The following is a 22,663-nucleotide window of genomic DNA, read 5'->3' as shown; positions in this document are numbered from 1 at the left end:
CCACTCTTTCACATCCGTGACAGTGCTGCTGACTCTGTGGAAAGACTGATCTATCTAACAAACACATTTGGTTTCGCAGTCCTTATACATGATGTTGTGTTACCAGAAGAAGCAAAACCAATGTTTAAAGTAAGCCCCATTTCAGTGAACATTTTTACCTAATAGTAAACATTTCAATGTTCTGCACTTGATAAATCGTAACCTTGATCTTCGTTGTTCACTGTTCTAGGTCCAGAACTTCAGTAAACCAGTCTTAATTCCGCCTAATGAATCAAGATACATTTTTACACTTCATTTTATGCCTTCCACATCATCTGTTCATATTGATAATAATATTTTACTTATCACCAATGCTTCAAAGTTTCACCTGCCTGTCCGAGCATACACAGGGTTTTTAGATGTAAGTACATTCCTTTTTTTAGCTACTTTATTCTAATTAGAGGCAGACTTCATACAACTGGTTTTAATTCTTTATTCTACTCCTATGGGAGGATGGCTTTTTCAATTTCAAAATGATTTTACCAGTTCTTTCCTTAAATGGCTTTGGTAACTGCTGAGAAATTTTTTTGTTCCCTTTAGTTTCACACAGAAAATGTTTAGAATTTTGAGATTTGTCATGGTACTGCTGTATTAGACTTACTAATGCATGTGTTAATGAGCTTAGAGTTTGAGCACATTTTGTGTTTAACTTACGCTAAAATTCCTTTATCAATCTTTCTAGTACTTTGTACTGCCTCCAAAAACTGAGGAACGGTTTATAGATTTTGGCATATTGAGTGCAACAGAAGCTACCAGCATTTTATTTGCAGTCATCAACAGCAATCCGATAGAGGTAAGGATGGATTTATTTTTAGTTTGCCTTAAAAAAAAAAAAAAAATTACATCAGTGTTGTTACTGAAAATGGTGCCTTTTGTTCTTTTTAAGCTGTCTATAAAAAGTTGGCATATTATAGGGGATGGTTTGGCCATAGAACTTCTAACAACTGAAAAGGGAAACAGAACAACGATAATTGCAAAGCACTATGAACTACAAAATGCCAGTGCATCTGATCAGTCTTCAGTAAGTAATCCTTTGAATCCGTTGCTTAAAGCTAGAATTTTTTACAGTTTCATTTTAGCAGGGTGGAGGGAGGATAAGAATTCTTTTTTTTTTTTTTTGATAGTTTGAATATGATAATACATGTAGAATTTATCTGGTTATTTTAAGAGGCAGTATTACAATTAGATTGGTTAGATATCGAAAGGGGAAACTTCAGAAACTATTATCTCCATGTCCTCAGATGATGCTCAGCCTTTATCTGGGAAGAGTGGAATTTATCACCTCAAGGAATAGATAATTTTTGTGTTTGGCTTTTTGCTGTTTACCACCTACAGTTGTTTGAAATGGGTTTTGTTTCAATTTAAAGAAATAAGAGGATGTTGGGTATGTTTGGTAGCGAAACTTCCTATTTTTTGGAATACAATGGATGACTCTTTTTCTACCATTTACAGGTGATACTAGCATCAGGTTATTATGCTGTGTTTAGAGTAAAACTAATAGCGAAGGAACTTGAAGGAATTCATGATGGAGCTGTACAAATCACAACAGATTATGAGGTATGTTTATTGTATATTTATTGGCATTGCCTGAACGATATGTTCCATTTTTAAACGTGAAGTTTTAAAAGTTGTGTTAGTGGACAGATTCCAATATCAGGAAGCATCTGAGATTGGAAGTGACCTCTGAGGGTCAAGATATCTCTGCAAATTAACTTTCCATCAAACAATAGTAATGGTACTTGTACTGTGTCTTCTCTGAAGGAGTGAAGAATGACTTTCATTATGATTTTCGTGTGGCTTTCAGAAATACGCATTTAAATCTGACCTAATATGCTTTGAGGTAATGGTTCTTCCATGCCTTGACACGTCCTCAAAGCATCGATGTATGGACCTTGTGGCATAACATGTGCTCACAATGTGCTTCTTGGTACGTTATGAGTTACTGAAATTGAGCTATAATTTCAGAGGGTTGTTTGTCAAAACCTCATGTGAAAGTTGTTCTGAAGAAATTGCAGTTTGCTGACAGTTGAAGAAACTAAGATTAGTAAGGGAGAGAAGAACAACCAGTTAATTATCAAATTCATATGCCTTCCCTGTTAATAATTTATTTTTCAGAAGAGAGAGATTCCAATATGTGATGAAATCTGTATTTACTATTTTTGTGTGATATATGTAGGAAACAAATGTGATACACTGTGATTATGAAGTCGGGAAATTACATAGCTTGGTTCTGATGAAGCTACAGAAAATGGGAAATTCCTAAATTCTGCCAGTTATCTAGAAGATAGAGATGTTAAGCTTTTTTATTTTTAATATGTCAGTACACGTATGTGATCCTTCAGTTACAGAATCTGAAACTTTTTTTCTTGCATGTTCTTACAAGTTATTCTGCTTGTATGGGTGGCTTTAGTTGTGCACAGAAAGCATGTCATTGCTGTGTGTTCCACACTCCTTTTCCTAAGTCTGTTGTCTGTCTCAAGGTCTTGCTGTGACTTCTGATGCGTTCTCAGAAGTTTGGTATATCCTCTTCCCTCATACTCATTTACTTTAAAGATGTTAACCTCCTGTTTTGCAACAAATTAAGCCCCATTCACAAGACCTATGCAAAGCCCCATTGGAGAGCCTGTATTTTAACTGTCCTTTTGTGTTCCGTATAGAATGGTGCTAAGTATGAGTGAGCAAAGGCGTGTGTCCGGACCGTATGGAGTGACTGTTCTGAACATGATGATGTGTTGAAATCTTAATTCACGTCTCCATGGTTTTAATGTAGTCTAGGTTTACATACACATTTATTGTAGAATTTCAGGGTTTTGTTGCCTATGCAATTTAAAAGTGAAAGAGACATTTAAATTTAAAGTATTTAAAAATTTTTTAAAAAGTTTTAAAAAAAATTTTAAAAAGTATTTATGAAATTTAAGTATTGTTTTCTAAACTTTTCTTATTCTTCTTTTTTTGCAGATTTTAACTATACCAGTGAAAGCAGTGATTGCAGTAGGCTCGCTGACCTGCTCCCCAAAACATGTTTTTCTTCCACCTTCTTTTCCAGTAAGAGCTAGATCATGGGATTAAATGCTTGCTTTCTGTGTTTTTTATTTATTTGTCCTTTTCAAGAGAAACTGCTATCTTGAATTATTGCATGTCAAATAGCTGGAGAGTTTGTGCAACAGAACTGTTATGATTCAGTTTGTCCCTAATTTGGGGATTTTTTCCGCAACCTGTTCCAGGCATGAGTTATCCCTACATCTCCTCTCCTGTCCACTTGAATGTGGTCTTGGAATACTCATGTGATCCCAAACCTGGTTCTTTGTAGCTTCATTATAATTGTAGCAGCGGGCACTTGGTTATTACCTATTCATGTATGTTAGCACCAAGAGTAAGGGAGAGATGAAATTGCACAAATGCGTTTTTCAAATTCCTGAAGTGTAATACCAAAGACAACAAAGTCGGCTAATAAACTGACATTCTAGTGTAAGCCCTTGATCTCTGTGGAAGCATTACTGTGCTGTTGTTACACTTAAAGTAGATCCGCTCAAGGGTGCATGGTGGAGTACATGAACAAGAAAGCAAGAAAGTTACGTGAGTCTACAGCTTGCTGTAAAGTATGTGATGCCTGTTCTCATCCCTGCTCCCGCAGTAGTGCTGAAAGCAGCTTCTTTGCTCAGGGCTACAGACTCAAGCAGCAAGCTATTAAACAGATAATAGTTTCTTCTCACTTGGCATTCAGCATAACTGTAGAAGCATGGGCAGTCAAGGCATCTTGACTTTGCAATTGGTATTTCATTGAAGACTGAACTTTATGTGACTTTTGATGAGTGGGGAATATAATGTGATGGAAAATCATGAGGAGAGAGATTGAAAACTGGGGGGGGTGGGGAAGCAGCAAAAGAAGATAAAGATGGCAGTTTTCTGAAAGGTTAAATCTAGCTCCACACATATTGGCGGAAAGGGTTGTTCGGGTTGTTTTAATTTCCTTGTCTGTCCTACATAGTCTCAATCTGTTGTAGAGCACTGCTTGTTCTCACCTCCTCCTCCGATAACTCCTTAGTATTTCCTGCTTATCTTACAATTTGTATACTGTTAAATAGTAATTTTTTTCACTGGCACTTAGTCAAATGTTTTATCTCCTGTCTAGGAGATAAATTATAATTTTTTGAAAAAGTACTGCAGTAGGTCTCATCAGACAGTCAGCAGGACTTCAGGAAGTCATTGCTACACGTGCCCCATTTTCCATTCTATCTCCCTTCTGATCTCCTATTTCACAAATTTTTCTGAACGCTTTTGCTACTCTTGAGGTCAAATGATCATGCCTACAGTTGCAAAGATCACTTCATATTTTTTATCTTTAGGATCTGTGTTTCCTCTTTGACTACATGGTCTCTCCATTGTATGGCTATTTATTATCCTAAGTTACATATCGTAATTCCTGGCAAGATGATTGTTCCTCTTGAATGCCACAGTAAAATATTTTATTCCATTTTGGGGCCGTAAAGAAGTAATTTTTTTAATTCTGCCTGTATTTTGTTCTAACTGGAATGGCTAAAGAGCTTTTCCATCTATCTTAGTATAAGCCCAGGATCTTGGACATCTTTTTTTTTTTCCTTTCTTTTTTTGCTTGCTTTTTTTTGTTTTGGCAGATACGATTTCTTGTAGCACCTGTGTTTCTCAGCCTCTAAGGCATAGCTTCCTTGCTCTTGTTCTTTCTCGTCCCCAGACTCACATGATTTTTATTAGCTTCATGCTCTTCTTTGGTAATGTTTTTGCATAATTATTCAGGGGACCTTTGGGCTCCTGCACTTTCTTTGGGAGTATGGATTCAGATGTAATTATCACCTCTGACAAGATTCTAGACTATCCTCTGTTTTCAAGCCCCAAGCTTTCTGGAGCAGTCAGCTTCACTTACTATTTCTTAGTTGATCGTTTAGCTCTCTTGATATTTGAGAACATTGACAGCAGAGTTTCCTTTTTCTTGGATTCGTTTCAATCTAAACTTGTAAATGCTGAATTCATGATACTCTTACATCTCATTGTTCTCTAATGCCTCCATTACTTATGAAAGTAAGCCTTAAAATATCATCAGTTCTTCTTGTTTCAGTGTTTAGCGGAGAAATTTGACAGCTATAACATCCAGGAATAACTAGGCACTACAATTTTAGTAACACTTTATTAACACTTGCTTTTCAGTTCATACCTAAGATGTAGTTCTCCTGCAGCTGCTGTCTGTCTCTGTTTATCATTTTAGTGTATTTGCACCTAAGTCTGATTTCTGGTATTCTGTTGAAGTTTGTCAGCAATACACTTAACAGTGTATACAGGCCTTGTGAGTGTCTTCATTTAAACAGATCTTAGCTGTGTTGACTTCTGCTCCATAATGGCATTTTTAGCTCATGTTGTCACCTTTCAGCTGTTCACTGATCAAAGCTCATCTTTGAGCACTCCTGTCCTAAATAGCAATGTTCTGTTTTTCTTACTGCTGATTGGTAAAGTTGTCTTCTTTTTCCTTCTGTTTCATGTCTAAATGCTGTGCAAGGGTCTTAGAACAAATGAACTGTGTTGTACTACAGAGTTTAACAAATCTTTATCTTGGCCATTTGATGACAGTTTGTCACTCAGGATTCCATGGATGAAGCTCAAACAAACCTCCTGTTCAGTTTAACAGGACTATATTGTTTAGAGATTTATTCTTGTAGTTTCTTTTTCTCTGCAGTTGCTTCTGTTGAGACTGTTGTAGTATGTGACTATTTCCTGAGGCTACAGTCGAGTTTTGAACCAGCAAAAGTGCATCTCTTCTATCTCTCCACTTCAGTCCTTACCTTTAGAGAAATTTTTTAAAAGCTGAAAGTATTGATATAAGGAGAATGTGAAAAACTCTAGTTGTATTCATTAGAGGGTAGTCGGGTATTTGAATTTGCTCATATTCAATTTATTTCATATAAATCTGAAACCTTGTCACCGGTCCTGAGTTGCTCTTGTTTGTTTGTTTGTTTTATCATCTACTCTGTACTTGTCAGGGTTGGGTTTTGAGGTAAGATGAAAAACATGGCCTCAGAATCACTGGTCTACAAGTGAGGGCAGGGGAAGAGCTTGAGTGTTGTAAACATTCTGATCATGATAATTACACTACACACTCTGTGCTTAAAAGGCAAAATCAAGTTTGGTTCAGAATGTGGGGGAGGAAACTTGCACAGTTTTCTTCTTAAATGTTATAATTTTAGTGCCTGGTGTCGTAATTTCATTGGGCATGGAAAAGAGGGTTGTGCCTATGTTTTAAATGCACTCTGTCACCTGTAGTGTGAGTAGTGCTAGTAGTGTTAGTAATCCACAGTTTCACTCTGCTGTTCCTTTCAGGTTATTTGTAATTACTAGCAACTATGTACTGGATCCCTTACAAGAAGCTTGTTTCCCTTATGTAATAGGAGGCTCAGAAAACTCAAGTTTTCTCTTGCCTTTCCTCCTCTGGTACTTTTAAAATGTTATTTGATTAAGCAGAACTGTAGTCTTAGCTCTTCAAGATGCTTAGCGTGTACTTAATTTTGAAAAAGGGAGGAACTGTGTTTGGAAGCAAACAGAGGAACGAATACAACTTCACAGAAACTTACTTTGAAGTGGCTTTATAAGATGGCAAACTTAAAAATCTCGATATAACATTTCAGCTCTGTGGCGATCTCTGCCAGCCTGCATAAAGAAACGCATAAGCCAGGGAAAATGCATATCCTGCAGATTTTTTTCATCCTTTTTTTTTTTCTTTTCTTTAGGGGAAAGTAGTTCACCAGAGCCTGAACATTATGAACTCCTTTTCTCAGAAAGTGAAAATACAACACATACGTTCCCTGTCAGAAGATGTAAGGTTTTATTATAAGAGGCTAAGAAGCAATAAAGAAGATTTAGAGCCAGGAAAAAAATCAAAGGTTTGTTTATGCCTTTTTTCTACATATTTACAAGTTCTATCTTACATATAGCATATGTTAAGTTTCTGTCATTATCAGAAATCTTTCTCTGGTTATAAGATTAACTGTGCTATTTCTTAACTGATCTGCTCTTACCTGTGTTGCAGATTGCAAATATTTATTTTGATCCTGGCTTACAATGTGGAGATCATTGTTATGTAGGATTACCTTTTCTATCTAAATGTAAGTAACATTCAAATTTATAACAAAAATAAAAAAAAGTTTTCTCCGTAAGCATGATTTTACACGAAGAGTTTAAAAAACACGTTATTTCTTAAAGCGGAACCTAAAGTTCAGCACAGCATAGCAATGCAAGAAGATATATGGGATTCTGACTGGGATTTGCATGATAACTTATTCAAAGAATGGACGGAAGTAAAAGAGAATTCAAGCCATAGGTAAGTCTTTTATCCTTGTTACTTTCTCAGGCCTTAAATCTCTAGATAATTCTGTGCTATGTGTGGTCTTATAAAATACAAGGTTTCTTAATATTGCAGCGCTCTTTGAGAGGGGGCCTAAGAAGGAGTTTTTTGGCACTCTCTATAATTAGAGAACATTTTAAAAATTAAAAAGTAATAATTTCCCCAAGTCAAACACTAGACACTTTTCAGTGTTGTGTTTTCACTGGAGTATGCTGCTTGAAAAGGTGGAGTATGCTTTAAAAGATGGCACCAGCAAAGCAGTCTCTACTCTGCAGAAATTTCTGAAAACAGGTTATTCTGTTTGTGCAGCATCCATCCCTGCTTAATCTGTGTTAAAGTAGTAACCTCAACATCCTGCTTAAGATTTCATAAGGTTTTCTGTTACCACTATTCTGAGATTATTGCATTTCAGTGAATTATCAAATTGTCTGGTTGAGCAGTGCTAAATAGAAAGTGATTAATGGTTTGCTATTTAATATTTAGAAAAAGTCAAACTCTGTAGACTGCTCTATACCTTTTAAACACCTGCCTTCTCATACATAAAGTAATTTAACCTCCAGGAGACGTAAGTTAGCATTACAGACAAGTGCGTGTGTCTCTTGTGATGAGAGCATCCAGACTACCATTTTGAAAAAGGCATATGTATTTCTGGAGAAATGAAATGACTATATATAGCTAGATAGAGGAATAAAAGCATACCTCCTTTAATTTTTTTTTTGTTACAATGCTGATATATTAATAACTCCTGAACAAAATTAATCTAAACAGAACCTTCTGTTTAGCCACACTAGTAACTTTCAAGAATATCCTTTCACCTAGAGGACAGTAAAGGAAAACTGTTAAAAACTACTTCTGAATAAGTAGCAGTTTTAGCTAGAATATACAATGCTTTAATATTATTTAATTTAATATATAATCCAGAATCTGTCAAGCTTTCAAAGAGAGTTAAAATTAACCAGCTATCCAAGGGTAGCATTCAGCAAAGGAGAAACTGCTCTTTCTGAGTACAGCAGGGTTCTGACTTGGACATTTAGAGTCTTTCCAAAATACTTCTCTAAGTTTGAAGTCAAGTGTTTCATCTGTTTTGATGACTGGAGAACTCAATACTACCAGTCTTGTTTCATCTTATGGTGGAGAGCTGGTAGAACAGGACTCAGGCCTGTTGCAGAGGCTGGTTAATAGCAAAGACCTTCATACGCTGATGGAAATAGTTGCCGACACCAGAGCGACTAGTTCAGATTTGCTTTAGGTTTGTTGGACAGGAGTCTAGGCACGTACTCTGTAAATCCATTGCAGCTAGAGTAGATGTGCAGATATACTGTACGTTATGCACGTGCAGGCGCAGTACATTTTCCAGAGAGTGGTTGTCTGGATGTTGTATGGGAAACGGACTGTAGCAGGATTGATGTCTTTCTCTTCTGCTGTTCATATCTTCGCAAATCATCAAATATATTTGGTGTTATTTTTCTTACTGATCTGAATCTCAATTATTTTCTCAAAATTTGTTTCAGCAATGGTAAGGGTTATGTGCTTCCTAATGGAAGATACAATTTGTGTGTCTCTGTCCAGAGAGCAGTGATGTAATAGAAGTGCAAATACTGAAAAATTTGCGTTGCGTTGCGTAAGTCTGCTCACCTTTATCCATAAATAGGCCACAACAGAACTTGGAATGGATGGATGTTGGCAACAGTACTTAAATAGAGAATATAGTAGGTTTTGGTGCTTTCCGTTGCGCTGTTTAATAGCAGAACGTATGGGCAGAGCTCAATGGGATTTTTAGTTGCATATAAATATAATGTACCATTCTGTTTCTCGAACTAGTGTTGTTTTCAGGGTGTTTTTAAGCACTCTGCTTTTTCCAGGCTTTTCCTGTTCTACTCTTGTACGATAAGTTCTATAACTATTTCTCCAGACTGAATGCTGTATTTGAAGTAGACACAGATCTTCAGAAGGATGTCCGGTTGACAGTTACAGCAGAAATGGCCTGGCCTTCTATACTTAGTTCACCACGCCATCTGAGCTTCCCTCTTACCAATACAAACAGCTCCTCAGTAAGTTATTTTGTTGATAGCATCATTTCGTAGGGACTACATTTTTAGTAGCCATTTCTAATTATGTTAACCTCAATGTAAACATCACAAAAATTGTGTTTCCGAATAGGAAGAAGAAATTTTTCTAGAAAACCCAGCTGATGTTCCTGTGTATGTTCAGTTCCTTCCTGTAGCTCTGTATTCTAACCCATCCACCTTCATTGATAAAATGTTAGAACGGTAAGTGGTTTGTTCTTGGGGTTTTTTTTTTTTTTTTTTTTTTTTTTAGAGTAGTCAGGACATTCCCACTTTACAGCAAACTGCATTTTACAGAAAACTTGTGCAGTGTTAGGCAGCTGCCTTGGTAGTTTATGGTTTTCGCCTTTTCTGGAATTTGAATCATTAGACCTTTTGAGAACTGAATCTAGGCTGGTTGTTATGGAACGCACATTTTTTGCTAAGTTAAAATGATGTTTACATTACTTCCATAGCTTGAACTATAAGGACGGGAAATAAGAAAGATAAAATCATCCTTTCAGCTGCATATTGTTTGAGTCCTACCCCAAATTCTTTATTTGTGCTAAAATCCTTAAGTGCAAGTATGTCATTATCTTCCCTGATCTAGAGGGAAAAAAATTGCGTGTCTGTTTCAGGTTTAATTTGACTAAGCCAACTAATTTCAATCTGAGGACTCTAGAGTTCCAGGTCTTCAGAAATTGTGTAAGTATTTCAATATGTTCTTTAGTTTTTTAAATTTCTGTTTTACTGTTTTAATGGGAATTCAGTTGTACACGTCTTCAACTTTAGGTATGAGTATGTGTGACAAAATGTGATGCGACTGTTGGACATTTTCAGGGAATTAGGAAAAGTATTTCTTCAGATGCAACAGTTAAAATGTCGCTTTTCCTGTATGCTTATGGTATAATAGGAAGTTACAGGCAAACTACATTTATTCATTTTGTTACTCATACAAGATTATTTTCTTTGGTGTAGTGGTTGGTAGTTCCAAAATTAGCAAAATCTAGAGTTTCTTATTGCTTTATTTTAAATTATTTGAGTTTTGTGGACTTCTTTAAGTGTGCTCATATAGCGCATGCCGCATCCTGAACACTTTCTTTTCTTACCCAATATATACGCCTTTTCCCCTCCATTTGCAGCTGATGCTTGCACGGTATCTAAAGACAAACTTAACTTTTTTTTCAATGGTTCTTCTATTTTAAGTTTGCTTTCCCCACCTTTTTTCTTTTACTTAGGAAAAAATGTTTTAACAATGGAAAGACTGTGAGGGTAGAAAAAGTTACATAATGTCTGAATGCTAATTTGGTGTTTAAAATACACATTTAGAAAACTTCTGAACTCTTTCTTCTGCTAGAGCTTTATGAATCCACGCATGTATAGTTCAGCTCAGTTCAGTCTCGCTGTGTTCTGCTTCTTAACACAGATGGTTTACTAATAAGGAGGGAAATTCTTGTATCAGACTTTCTGGTTAAAAATCCCAGTATATATCACTGATAGTACACTTCTTTATGGCAAGACCAATTTTCTAGCTAAAATAATAAAATTACTAAAGCATATATGTAAACATTTGCTATTTTTTAAATGTGTTACTTTGTTTTCCCCGCTCTCTCTAAGGCCCAGCCACTACAGAGCACTGCAGGACTTGCAAAGGGCCTGGCTCGTCATTCAGTTTTAAGCCTAATATTAAAACCTGGTGAGAGAAAGTCTGTCAAAGTAAAGTTCTCTCCAGTTCTTAATAGAACTGTTTCATCATTAATTGTTATCAGGTACGATAGATATTTTCAAAGTGGGTGTGAGTTTTTCTGATGTTTTTTATTCATATATAGGATCATACTTGTGATCAGCTACCAGTAAGAAATTAGCACTTTTACAGGAATGTTTAATCTTATGTATCTGCAGGATGATTTAATTTATATGTAATCGTGATATGTTTTGCAGTAGTTAAACTGTATTCAGTACATACTTTCTGATATAAATATATAATCCTCTGTTACACATAGGATACCTGAATTCTTAATACATCCCGCACTATCTTGAAAGCAGGAATACTAGTTATCAATGCCATTTGCAATAATCAAACTGCAATGCAAGTTCAATCTTTGTAGTAAAGAGCTCTGTTGAATAACTACTTCACTTTTGCGTCCGGTGTGATACCTTAATACGATGATGAAATATAACCTTTAACTAGTACCTCACTGGGTTTTTTATTTGCGTGCTACATTGTGATTTCTTGGACTTTTGTCTGGCAAACACTTGTGTTTGAGACCTCCACTATTTACTTCCACATTGTGGTGAATTATCTGTGGAACTCTGTATATTTCTGTTCTCCAGATTTGGGGTATAACTTCATAGGCTTTAGAGAAGCTTGCAGGAGCAGTAGACTGCATAATCCTTTTATGAACGTTTCCCCTTTTTCTTTGTACACAGAAATAATTTGACTGTAGTAGATGCCATAATGGTACAAGGACAAGGAACAACTGAGAGCTTGAAGGTTGCAGGCAAACCTCCTGGTCCAGGAAGTTCTTTACGCTTTAAAATCACAGAAGCATTATTAAAAGACTGTTCAGAAAGTGAGTACTTTGTGAGCTACTGTGCTGAACAGAAAAGAAATTATATTTCACATGTACAACTTGAAATGCGTGGAAGTATTTTTCCCCTGTTCAAGTGCCATATTCCTTTAAATACATTGAAATTACTTTGTTATTTAGGCAGAGAATGAAATATTTTACTTTTTTAATTTTACGTATTAGGGAAGAAAATTAGGAAAGATGAAACAAAAGCCATTCTTCCACTAAAATTCAAGATAGAGGAGGTGAAGATGCTAGTATGTTTGCTAGGATAATCTCTAATTCCTACATTTCAACCAAACTGGATCACAGATTAAACTTTCTGTATATCCCCCCACCCTGCTACCTTCAGAATCTGTATGCATATAGACAACAGGGAAAAAGGTAGAGTAGGTTCCATAATGAAAATTAAATCCCAGCCAGATGCTTCTCTAGAGTCAAGAGGTTTTCTGCTCTGTGTCCCCAGCCTTGCTTCTGAGAGGAGAACTAAAAGTACCTGTATTACCACAGGAACTGGTAAAAGAGGTTTAGTTGTATCAAGTGTTAAAATCTGCTTTGTACCAGACATATTTGTAAGGTGCCGTGTTAATTATTATCTGAGATGATTCTGCTTTTTTTTGAGGGATGAGTAAGAAGACTTAAGTAAAGCTTAGTCATTACCTCTTACATGTTGTGGTTTAGGGGTTTATTTTACTAATAAGGTATGTGTTGCTCAGCCATGTATTTTATTTTTGAGACACAAAAAAATAAGCTTTAGTTCTCCTCATGCTGGGACTTTTCACAGAATACCACAACACTAAGCAGTACATTAAAGAACTTTCAAGTCTAAACAAGTTTTTGTGAGGCAGCAGTGCTATCAGAGGCTTGGGGTTTTTTCCTGATGAATTAGAGTGCTCTGGAATTGTACAAGTGCTCTACCAGGACACACCTTCAGAGATCTGTATCTGCAGGTTACATGAAGATTTCCACGGGCCTTGCTAGTCCCCTTTCCTGCTGTAACACTGACAGAACTCTCTTCTGCTACAGAACACAGATATAGTGAAGGGTTATCTGTTTAGTGTAACGCTAACAACTTTCTGCTGTTTGCTTCTAGAAATGAAATATAAAGAACCGAATTTCACGCTGAGAAGAACGTTTAAGGTGGAAAATACAGGGCAGCTGCAGATTAATGTGAAAACTATGGAAATCAGTGGCTATACATGTGAAGGATATGGATTTAAAATAGTTAACTGTCATGAGTTTGCACTAAGTGCCAATGCCTCTAAAGACATTGTCATATTGTAAGTGTTTTTTCTTTCATCTAAATGGAGTCCCACATTAGAAATCCAAAGAATTCTGTATGCCTAATGCTGTTTTGGAGGAAAAACTGTTGGTTAAATTACGAGGTTTTTTGCTTAAGCTTTGAGTGTTCTGGGTTTTTTTAATCCTTTGGGGGGGGGTTAATACAACTTAAATCACGAAATTTTTCTTCTGGAAGACACTATTTGATTTTTAAATAATTTCAAGTTTTCATGACTAACTATAGTATTGCTTTTATTACTATCCAGCAAATATAACTTACTGAGCTGGAATATGAGGGGTTTATACATTTTCTTCATTCAGGTTGTGAATGCGCATGAGATCTAGATTTAGATCTGTGTTTGGTGCATTGCAGTATGTAGAAAACAGCCCCTATCATAATGCACAGCGTTCATTATCATTCTAACTCTTGCCTGAATGATAACGATTGTTTAATTTGGTCCATTTTTTATTGTAAAATCTCTGCACCGAACGCTGATCTGTTAACACTGCTTGGATGTAAGTTTACTACTCAGAAAATGGTATCTAAAAAGTTCAGAAGATGATTCTGTTCTGTAAGAGGGTGTAAGAGATATTGCAGGCAGTGAAACTTCACTGGTATTTCTGCAACAACCTTACTTTGTGATGAGACAGGAACATAGTGGTGATGTTTTAGAAAAGATGCACAGTTGTGACTTGAAGGTGAAGTGTTAAAAAACTTAGTAGCTCCCATAATGGCTGGTTCCATTGCTTGCTTACAGCTGCTAGTAATTTTTTTTGCTACCTTCATTGCTCTCTCGTAACAGATTTGGTCAAAGCTCAATTTCAGTTATATCTTCCTGTGGTGTATCAGGGGTAATCTAGTGTCAGATGTGTTAAGCATGTGTTTAAGTATCATAAGTATCATGTTTATGAACTTGGTCAAAAGCATCTTGAGGTTTTTGGGACATACTCGTAAGTTTATTTTTAGGCTAATTGCATGGATGATCATTAGTTGTGCTACGAGGGCTACTTGTTATAAATGTTTGATTGGTGTGCCAGTCCTGGCAGTAATTGGTGGAGTTTGGGGTTTTTTGTAATTTATTAATAACATAAACTATCTCAAACTTCTGTGCTGTTCATATGAAAAGTCCTAATGTGCTTTACTTTGTTTTCAGGTTTACACCTGATTTCACTGCTTCCAGAGTCATACGAGAATTAAAATTCATCACCACAGGAGGCTCTGAATTCATATTTATCTTGAATGCTTCCCTTCCGTATCACATGTTAGCAACGTGTGCAGAAGCACTACCCAGGCCTAACTGGGAACTGGCGCTGTACATAATCATCTCAGGAATAATGAGGTACTGTGTATACCTTAGTTCTTATACGTGCACGAACTACCACTGCTTGACTGCAGCTTACAGAGAAGTATGTATGTATTCAGTACGTGCTGTAACTGGTGTAAAATAAAATAGGGTGAAAAGGAAAACAAATTAATAAATGCTACTGGATTGAGTGTGAACAGTTTAAGGCTGAGGGTTGCTGACTTCCTGCTCGAACTGAGGACAAAATAATGCACTTCTTGCTTGGGCCTGTTTCCTTAAAATGAGATACATGCTCCTGCTGAGCCTGGTAATGTGTAGATTTTTGATAAATAATTAAGCCAATCTTGAATCAAATCAGGTATTAAAGCACTGCTAACCGTGAATTCCCGTAGAAACTGAAGCATCCTTCTGGAGTCTTGTGCTTTAGAGAGATAGGAGGCAGTGACTGTAATGAGCTTAGCACATGCCTTGGAGGAATTTAACTTTGCTGCCACTTCTATGTGACAGACAACTGGTGATACTAATAATGGGATTTCTGAGAACCTGAAGGGCATTGTTTGCAACACTGCACACTCGACGGTTACGTAGTAGCATATTAATGCACTTCTTCCTCAGCAAACAGACACGTATTAGTTATGATTGGTTGAAACAAGAGTTGAAAACTCCGCTGCATTTTCCTAGTCGAACCTCTTCCTATCTGTATTTATTTGAAACCTGAGGTTATAAACAATGTGTCCCCACTCAGATGTGAGACATTTTCTCCCACTTCCTTTATCCAGAGAAAACCCCAGCAGAGCAACATACCAGTGTAAGTTGTTACTTATTGGTAACAACAAATGCTGTTTTCCTTGTTCATTAGTGTTCAGCTTCTATCTTAGCATGAGGTGGATTGCTGCTGTAGATGCCTGTGATGGAAAAGTGGTATTTCTGTGTGCTGCGCATCCAAAGCGGTATCACAGACACGTAATAGCCCTGCATTTTTTTTCCTATTAAGATACCAGCTTTTCCATTTTGCTGTACTATATTTACATAAATGTTCTGTTAGGCTGTCGTTCCTTCCAGGGATTGATGAAAGAAATAAGATATGATGAAGTTACAGCCTGCTTCACTTTCTTTTTGACTCTCTAGCACTTTCTGAAGTCATGCAGTGTTACTTAGGAATCTGCATTTTCATAAGTAACAGGAAACTTTGTTACTTACGAAATTTTGTTTCCTCACTAATATTGCATTACTTAGAAAAGTGCTGTGTAAGTACTTAAGTGGTTTTCTTCTGTATGTTTGCTAGAATTTTATAAGCCTAAGTTTACTGATGAAGAGCATAATGCTTGTCAGCTGATAAGTGCCGTTTGCATTGATAATTTTATATCTACTGTATCTGTTAAGGGGTCTTTACAAGAGAATACAGAACACTAATCCTTGCCCTCACTGTCTTTTTTCCTACACATTCAAAACGTCCTTCTTGGCAGCAAATTAGAGAAGAGTCCTAATGCAACCATTTCATAATATTCCATGGATCCTGTGCACAGACAGCCTCTGGTTTTTAGGATGCCAGGGGTCACACAGGGGTTTGCTAGTTGCCTCTGAAACAATACTTCCATATGGTTGCAAAGCTATCCTTAATTTCTAGGAATTAACAACTCCAGGAGCTTGTCTAGTTCATGTTTTTAATTTGATACGGTGGTTATTGTTGCCTTCCCTGAATCACTGTCTGTTCAGATTGTTACCATACTTGTGGCTCAAAGTTTTGAAGTCCAGCTTTGATAGGATGTGTACAAACACGACAAAGGAGCAGTTGTTTTTGCGAAGAACTGAAGAACTTACTGATTAGGCATGTGTGTGCTTCAGGGTAAAACTATGAGGGAAAAGAGGGGTGTACCAAGACCAGTCTTGGGTGTCTAGACCATGTTACACCCCACTGTGTGGTGCTCCTCACACTAATTTGTTTTGTACTTTTAATGACATGAACACCTTAAGCTAGTTAATTTTATTTTTTTAATAAAAAAAATGAACTACCAACTGCTCTCACCACCCCAAAACTGGAAAGTGCAGTTAGAAAGACCACAAAACAAGATTTGTTCTGTTTTTCATTTCAAAGCTGGAATTTGTTTATCTTTGTTTACTTACACCAACTTTGGTGTAAGTAGAGGGAGTAGAATCCTGACCCAGGGAGTGGCAGAGGAGGAGAAGCCTTTGAGGTGACCTTTTGCTGCAGCTTCTCCTGTACAGCCTTTGCAGAGCCCATTGGTACCGTGAAGGGAGTGTAGTGGATTGAGGGGGAAGAGTGACACTCAATCAACCAAAACCCTGTGCACTCTGTCCCAAGTTTCTGTAGCACCACGGTAGTAGGGATGTGATGCTCCTGTTGCTATTGATCTCATGAAACTTTCAAATAGCCTCATGGGTTACAGTTAACAAGTGAAAGAGATGATACATCCCAAAGGTAGTTCCATTTTTGATGGCGTGGCACCTAAGGCAAGCGTTACTCTTCGGAGTAACAGTTTGTGTAAGCTTGTCTGAATAATTCCTCTATTTCTGTAACTCTTCTGTTGCTTGTTTACATCTTCAATGAAATTTATCATTCCTACCTTCCGCCATCTGATTATGCATCTAGAAATCTTTTTAAACCCTGGGGCAGGGAAAAAAGCTCTGATAACTAGCTATCAACAGCTGACTTGGTCTCCAGAGTTGCTTCTATTTTTGGTGATAGTTAAAAGATGATACCTAGACTAAATTCTTCTAGATAAAATTAAGCAAGAAGTATCTTATCCTTTTGTGTGAATTGATGCTGGGTTTCATACATCTGGCTTAGAAGAACTGACAGCCAGGAGAGGGAGGAGAGCAGAACCTGAAGTTGTTAATTCAAAGTTCTTTTCGCATAAACTTTCTAGGGTAATAGGCAAGGCAAGCTTTAGTCATCGTCATTGTGTCTCCTCCCCCTGAAACTCCCACCTGTTAGAAGATGAAATCAATAGCAGTCCGATGAAGGTCTCTGCAGTGGTTTTATTGCTTCATTCAAAAATATAGTTCACTGCAGCGTGTTATGTAAGTGGAGAACTCCTGAACACGGCACTGCAGCAGATGCAGTTAGTTGTAAAACTCCTTGAAATAATGCTCTTAAATTTCGCTTCTCTGAGAAGTGAATTCTCTGCAGAGGGTCTCTGCTTTTAAAACAGATTTGTACCAACGAGCTCTGTGAGCTGCTGACCACTTGGATGCCATTTAAATTTTTTTTTTTTTTTGGTTGATGTTCTGGGTGATTGTGTGTCAGACTTGCATCTAGCTTCCATTCTCAATGTTAGCGATGTGTATATCGTGTTGTGATTTGGATGCAATTTCCAGCTTTTTGGTACAACAGACAACCTTTTTGTCTTGCATGACTAGATTTGTTAACTTTAAAATACTCCAAACTAAGAAATACTTAGTTGACTGCTTCTCTTCTCTGCAGTGTTCTCTTTCTCTTGGTAATTGGAACAGCCTATCTAGAAGCTCAAGGAATTTGGGAGCCGTTTAGGAGACGTTTGTCCTTTGAGGCCTCAAACCCTCCCTTTGATATGGGAAGGCCACTTGATCTCAGGAGAATAGTTGGAATTTCATCTGATGGAAAGTAAGTATAAGTTTGGGGTTTTGTGGGATTTGGCTGGTTGGGGTTTTTTTTCCTCTTCAGTTATAAGGCCAGTAAGATAGTAATACTGTTCTCTAGAACAAGTGAATGAATAAAGATCCTCCTAGTTAATTATAAAAACTTATCTTGGATAAAAAGATGGATTTTTGTGATTGTGGTGAATATTCATCTTTTGGAAAAAAAGAAAGAAAAAACCCCAACCAAACCCAAACCCTGTCAGGTTTCTTGTTAATGTTCTCAAAAATGAAAGGTATAGACTGCAGAAAAATTGCAGGCCAGAAGTTCCTACCTTTGGCATCTTAAGTTAAAAAAGGTCTTCCCCTTTCAGCTTTGCCACCAGCATATATATTGACTGTCATCTTACTGTGGTTTTGTTCATACGTACAGCAAGCAAGTGAACAGGAAAAGGTAAAGGCCACTGACTTCTCAGGTTTCGAGCGTTGTTGTTGGTTATATGCCAAGAACAGTGTGGTTGAAAGATTGTTTTGAACATAGTGATTATTTTTTCACGTGGAAGAATGGAAACATTGTAGAGTATATTTAAACACTTGTTGTTCTTCTAGCTTGAATGCGCTCGGATCAGATTCTAATCACAGTTCATCCAGAGGGATCTGTGGAACAGGCAATTCGTCTTCACGATCCAGTGCAGGGAATCATAAACAATGCAATGCAACAGCACACCTTCACAGCAATAGAAATGCACCTGATATTGAGAACATCAAATCCAAAACCAGCTCAAGCACACCTAATAGGACTTCAGCACAAGCAGCCTCTGTGCAGTCAGTGAACAGACCGGGTCCCATTGCCTTGGATTCAGGTGCCACAGCTCAGACTCATGTCACAGGCAAAAGAGCCAAGACGACAAAGCAGAACCAGCAGCCGACACAGCAGCAGGCACCAGCTTTGGCAGAGCAGCCCCTCCAGCAGCCCCCAACATCCGGACCCCAGCAGCAAGAGCAACAGACTGAAAGTGCTTTGCTACAGCTACCACTTCTCAGCCCACCTCATGGAGAAAGTGCCAGCAGCAGAAGGCACAGCTCAGAGGACTCAGATCTCACCGGGCTCATAGAAACTATGGAAAAAGACTTTGACCACCCAGAATCCCCTTCCCCAGATGTGTTTACAGAACAGCCTCTATCTCCACTAGCAAAAAACAAAGGTAATACAATTCTACTTTTTTTAACAGGATGATTCATTATGTAAGCCGCAGAACAAGGTTTAGTGAACTGTAAAGGTCGTGTTTCCATAGCGTGGAAAGTGATAGCTTCTCAGCTTTTCCCTACCCTGCTCTGTGTGTCTGCCTCTTGAACACGTCCTTTATTCATTTTATGGCAGTGAAGTTCTCTGTGCAATGCCACATTGTGATTCTTCCTGCAAAATCTTTGGCATGTTTTAGTGAAAGCATGTGTGAATATTTAGATGTCTGACCTACTGAAGAAGATGCTTTTGGTTGCTACTCCTTTGCCTGTGGGTTGGCGTCCATCCCTCCCACCTCCATCGTTTCTGCTTGGGGCTGAGTGTTGAGGAAAGGAAAAGGAAGTTGTCCTAGTGTGTTGTGAGAACTAAGATATGGAGAGAAGGAGGAGGGGAAGGGAGGGAGAGAGAGGTGACCCTGTGCTATGGTTTGGGAATGGAATTCTTCATGCCCAGACTTGCAGTTTTAGAAAATCCTTGATGTCAGGTGGTCAGCAAATTAATACATGGCCCCTGTGTTTATAAGTTGCATTCATCTTTGCCTGAGTTTAGATTTGAGTTGGAATTGTTTATGCATCTTTTCAATTAAGCAATAATGCTTAAAATATTATTTTGAATTGTGTACATTATATACATTCAGACTTTAAAAATTGTTAGTTATTTTCCTTCTTTGTTAGAGTAGAAATTCCAATCCTGCTTTTTGTATTAGCCATTTCAGTTGTGTCCCAGAGTTTTATGTGGTTTCAAGTTTAATCTTAATGTGTTTATTTCTAAATTTTTTTTTCTAACAACACCATGGTACAGAAATGGTACTGCCACTGCATTGCTTAATAGAGATATCGGTAACAAAATGAACGGTGGGAAGGCATATAAACCCCGGAGCATCTGTATGATCATGCACCACCAAAGACCAAAGCTTCGCTCTGTTAAGTAGTAAAGATCAGAAAGAAGGTTCTTAATTAGCTCAGAGTGGATGTGATGATGCATCTGGACTTTTGAAGGGGAGATTCTGAAGTGATGGGAGGCTTTGACTTCCTGCCGAAATATGCTACTTGATTTCAGGGCTGTTTCATTTGTAGTTTAGACAAGGGGACATGATGGGGGCATTAATCTTAAGAGAATTATGACTGGTTTGTCGTGTGATTATTTCATAAAGGCTAGTGGTGCTCCAGCAAATGACATAACTGTAGGTAGGTTTCACAGTCAGCGTCTGTGTTAGCAAATAGTGCGGTACTGGCACTCTGGAAAGCAAAATAGCTGGCAGTGAGGATGCAACGCCATCATGAGTGAATTTACGGTGGATTGATCCAGTCCATGTACTGAAAGGGATGGGAAGCGCTTCTGGAGTCCATCTTCCATTTGTTGTTCAACCTAAAAAGTTGCTCTCGAACTGCTGTACGATGCAGCTGTCTCACAGTGTGTGGGCACCATGGAGTTTGGTTTCAAAAGCATGTTCCTGATCCCCATAATGTGGTGTACCTCTGCTAACTTTTTTGTACCTACAGCAGTTTCTAGCAGTCTGTGTAATGGGACCTTGTCTCAGCAAATAGCTGCTCCTAAGTGTTGGTAGACGTTTGACGACAATTTTTTCAACTATATTTAAATGCGTTTTCTTGAGATGGGTGCTTCTGTTGATTTGTCTGTCCGTTTCAAAAGCTGTTTAAACAATGATAAAATACTTGGGTTTTAATCACTTGCATGGGTTCCATTTTTTGGCATTACTTTCCTATTTTGTAACTTTCTCCCAATTACAAATTCATCAGATAAATTCACATTTTTGCTCCTGTTACAAAGGCGTTGCATCATTTGTGCTTTGATATGGTGGTATGCTGAATACTTAAACATACTCTGTATTGCAAAATATATTATGAATGTTACATGTTGGAGTCCAGATAGTTTTCTTCACTTATTCATCATCTTAGATTAGTAAGTCAGGCTTATGCATGTAGACTTCTTTTTGGACAAGCTTTATTAAAAAACCCCAGCGTGATCTGTAAACTGTAGCTTGAATCACAAAAGCTCAGCTCATCAAATAAAACTTGCCCATTTCCATGTGCCCTCTTTTAATAAAGTAAAACCATAGGGGAAGTCCCGTTATCTATCTGGATCTACATACACACACTGGTATTTGTCTTTAGATAAAGAGCTAGAGCTAGTCACAAACACTGGCAGAAGCAGCAGCTTCTGGACTAAAATTGGCTGCTGTAATATCCTGTGCGGGATTCCTGGCTTCATAATCTTCTATTTCAGCTTCCTAATGCTTGAGTCTTGCCAGTCTGCTGCAGAGGCTACATCAGGTTTTTGTTAAACAGCTGCTTGTCGTTGTATTTTTATGTTTGTGGTAATATTTTAAATAGATTTTTCTAATGATGAACATTGAACTGTGTAGGAATCCTGAATATAAACTAGATTTGAAGCAAATCTTAGAGTAAGGACTTGTGAAGCAAAGCCAGAATACCCCCCAGTAAGCTGTAAGCTGACCTTTAGGAATTTTCCATGCAAAGATGTACTTGTATTTGCACTTTTGTTTGCATTCACACTAAAAACTGTATTTTATCTCCAATATTCTTCTTGTTCTTACTAAAAATGCTGATATTGTCTGAAAAAACCCCCAGAGTTCGAAGGCTGTGCCTTTGATACCTATCTGGTATTTGCCAAAATACTAAAGGCAAATCTATGTTTTGGTACAAACCTTCCTGGAGGGACATTCTGCCAAATGAAATATGACAGCTATAATTGTGCTTCCAGACTCAGTTCTGACTTGAGCCAGTACAAATCCCAGAGGGGACAAATCCACTTTTTCGGCACAGGTTAATTGAGTCTTTACTTGAGTGAATAGTTACGTCCATCCTGGAAGCTGCGTGCAGGCTCTGTGCGGGTTATAAATGAGAACACCTCAGTCTGAAGGGCAGTGTCTAAGAAAGATGATATTAGTTAAAATGTGCATTACACCTAATGAAAGACGTAATAATACTGTGAAGGCTCTCATCCTGCAAGAGAATAACAAGAGGCAGTGGTAACATGATGATGACTCCACACACGCGCATGCACAGTTTCTCTGATGCTTTTTTTGATGACGTTTTTACTCCCCAGGAGCCTAATCCTGCCTATTTTGCAAGACTTGATTTAGAAGGTCCTTAGACCTCTATGTTTTGAACCCATGCTACATTTCAGTTAGCCTGTAGAAATTGCAGGGAAAACATAGTCTATTGTTCAAGTAGTATTATTTATTTATATGTGGG

General features: G+C 37.6%; 1 protein-coding gene across 1 annotated transcript in view; it reads left to right on the top strand.

Annotated features, from left to right (window-relative positions):
- TMEM131 (transmembrane protein 131) overlaps positions 1–22,663 on the top strand; it is a 56,255-nt gene that overhangs the window by 20,105 nt on the left and 13,487 nt on the right. Inside the window, exons 12-29 of the mRNA XM_010139641.1 lie at positions 10–129; positions 230–400; positions 722–832; positions 926–1,060; positions 1,492–1,596; positions 2,998–3,084; positions 6,792–6,944; positions 7,091–7,166; positions 7,264–7,381; positions 9,318–9,456; positions 9,566–9,675; positions 10,089–10,155; positions 11,068–11,219; positions 11,881–12,023; positions 13,114–13,300; positions 14,456–14,641; positions 18,051–18,209; positions 18,791–19,386. Coding sequence (XP_010137943.1) covers positions 10–129; positions 230–400; positions 722–832; positions 926–1,060; positions 1,492–1,596; positions 2,998–3,084; positions 6,792–6,944; positions 7,091–7,166; positions 7,264–7,381; positions 9,318–9,456; positions 9,566–9,675; positions 10,089–10,155; positions 11,068–11,219; positions 11,881–12,023; positions 13,114–13,300; positions 14,456–14,641; positions 18,051–18,209; positions 18,791–19,386 — 2,815 coding nt within the window. The remainder of the gene's footprint in view (positions 1–9; positions 130–229; positions 401–721; positions 833–925; positions 1,061–1,491; positions 1,597–2,997; positions 3,085–6,791; positions 6,945–7,090; positions 7,167–7,263; positions 7,382–9,317; positions 9,457–9,565; positions 9,676–10,088; positions 10,156–11,067; positions 11,220–11,880; positions 12,024–13,113; positions 13,301–14,455; positions 14,642–18,050; positions 18,210–18,790; positions 19,387–22,663) is intronic.

Source organism: Buceros rhinoceros, unplaced genomic scaffold, assembly GCF_000710305.1.
Source record: "Buceros rhinoceros silvestris isolate BGI_N320 unplaced genomic scaffold, ASM71030v1 scaffold3787, whole genome shotgun sequence".
Taxonomy (NCBI): Eukaryota; Metazoa; Chordata; class Aves; order Bucerotiformes; family Bucerotidae; genus Buceros; species Buceros rhinoceros.
The sequence above is the reverse complement of the archived record's forward strand: the minus strand, read 5'-3'. Positions and strand labels throughout refer to the sequence as shown.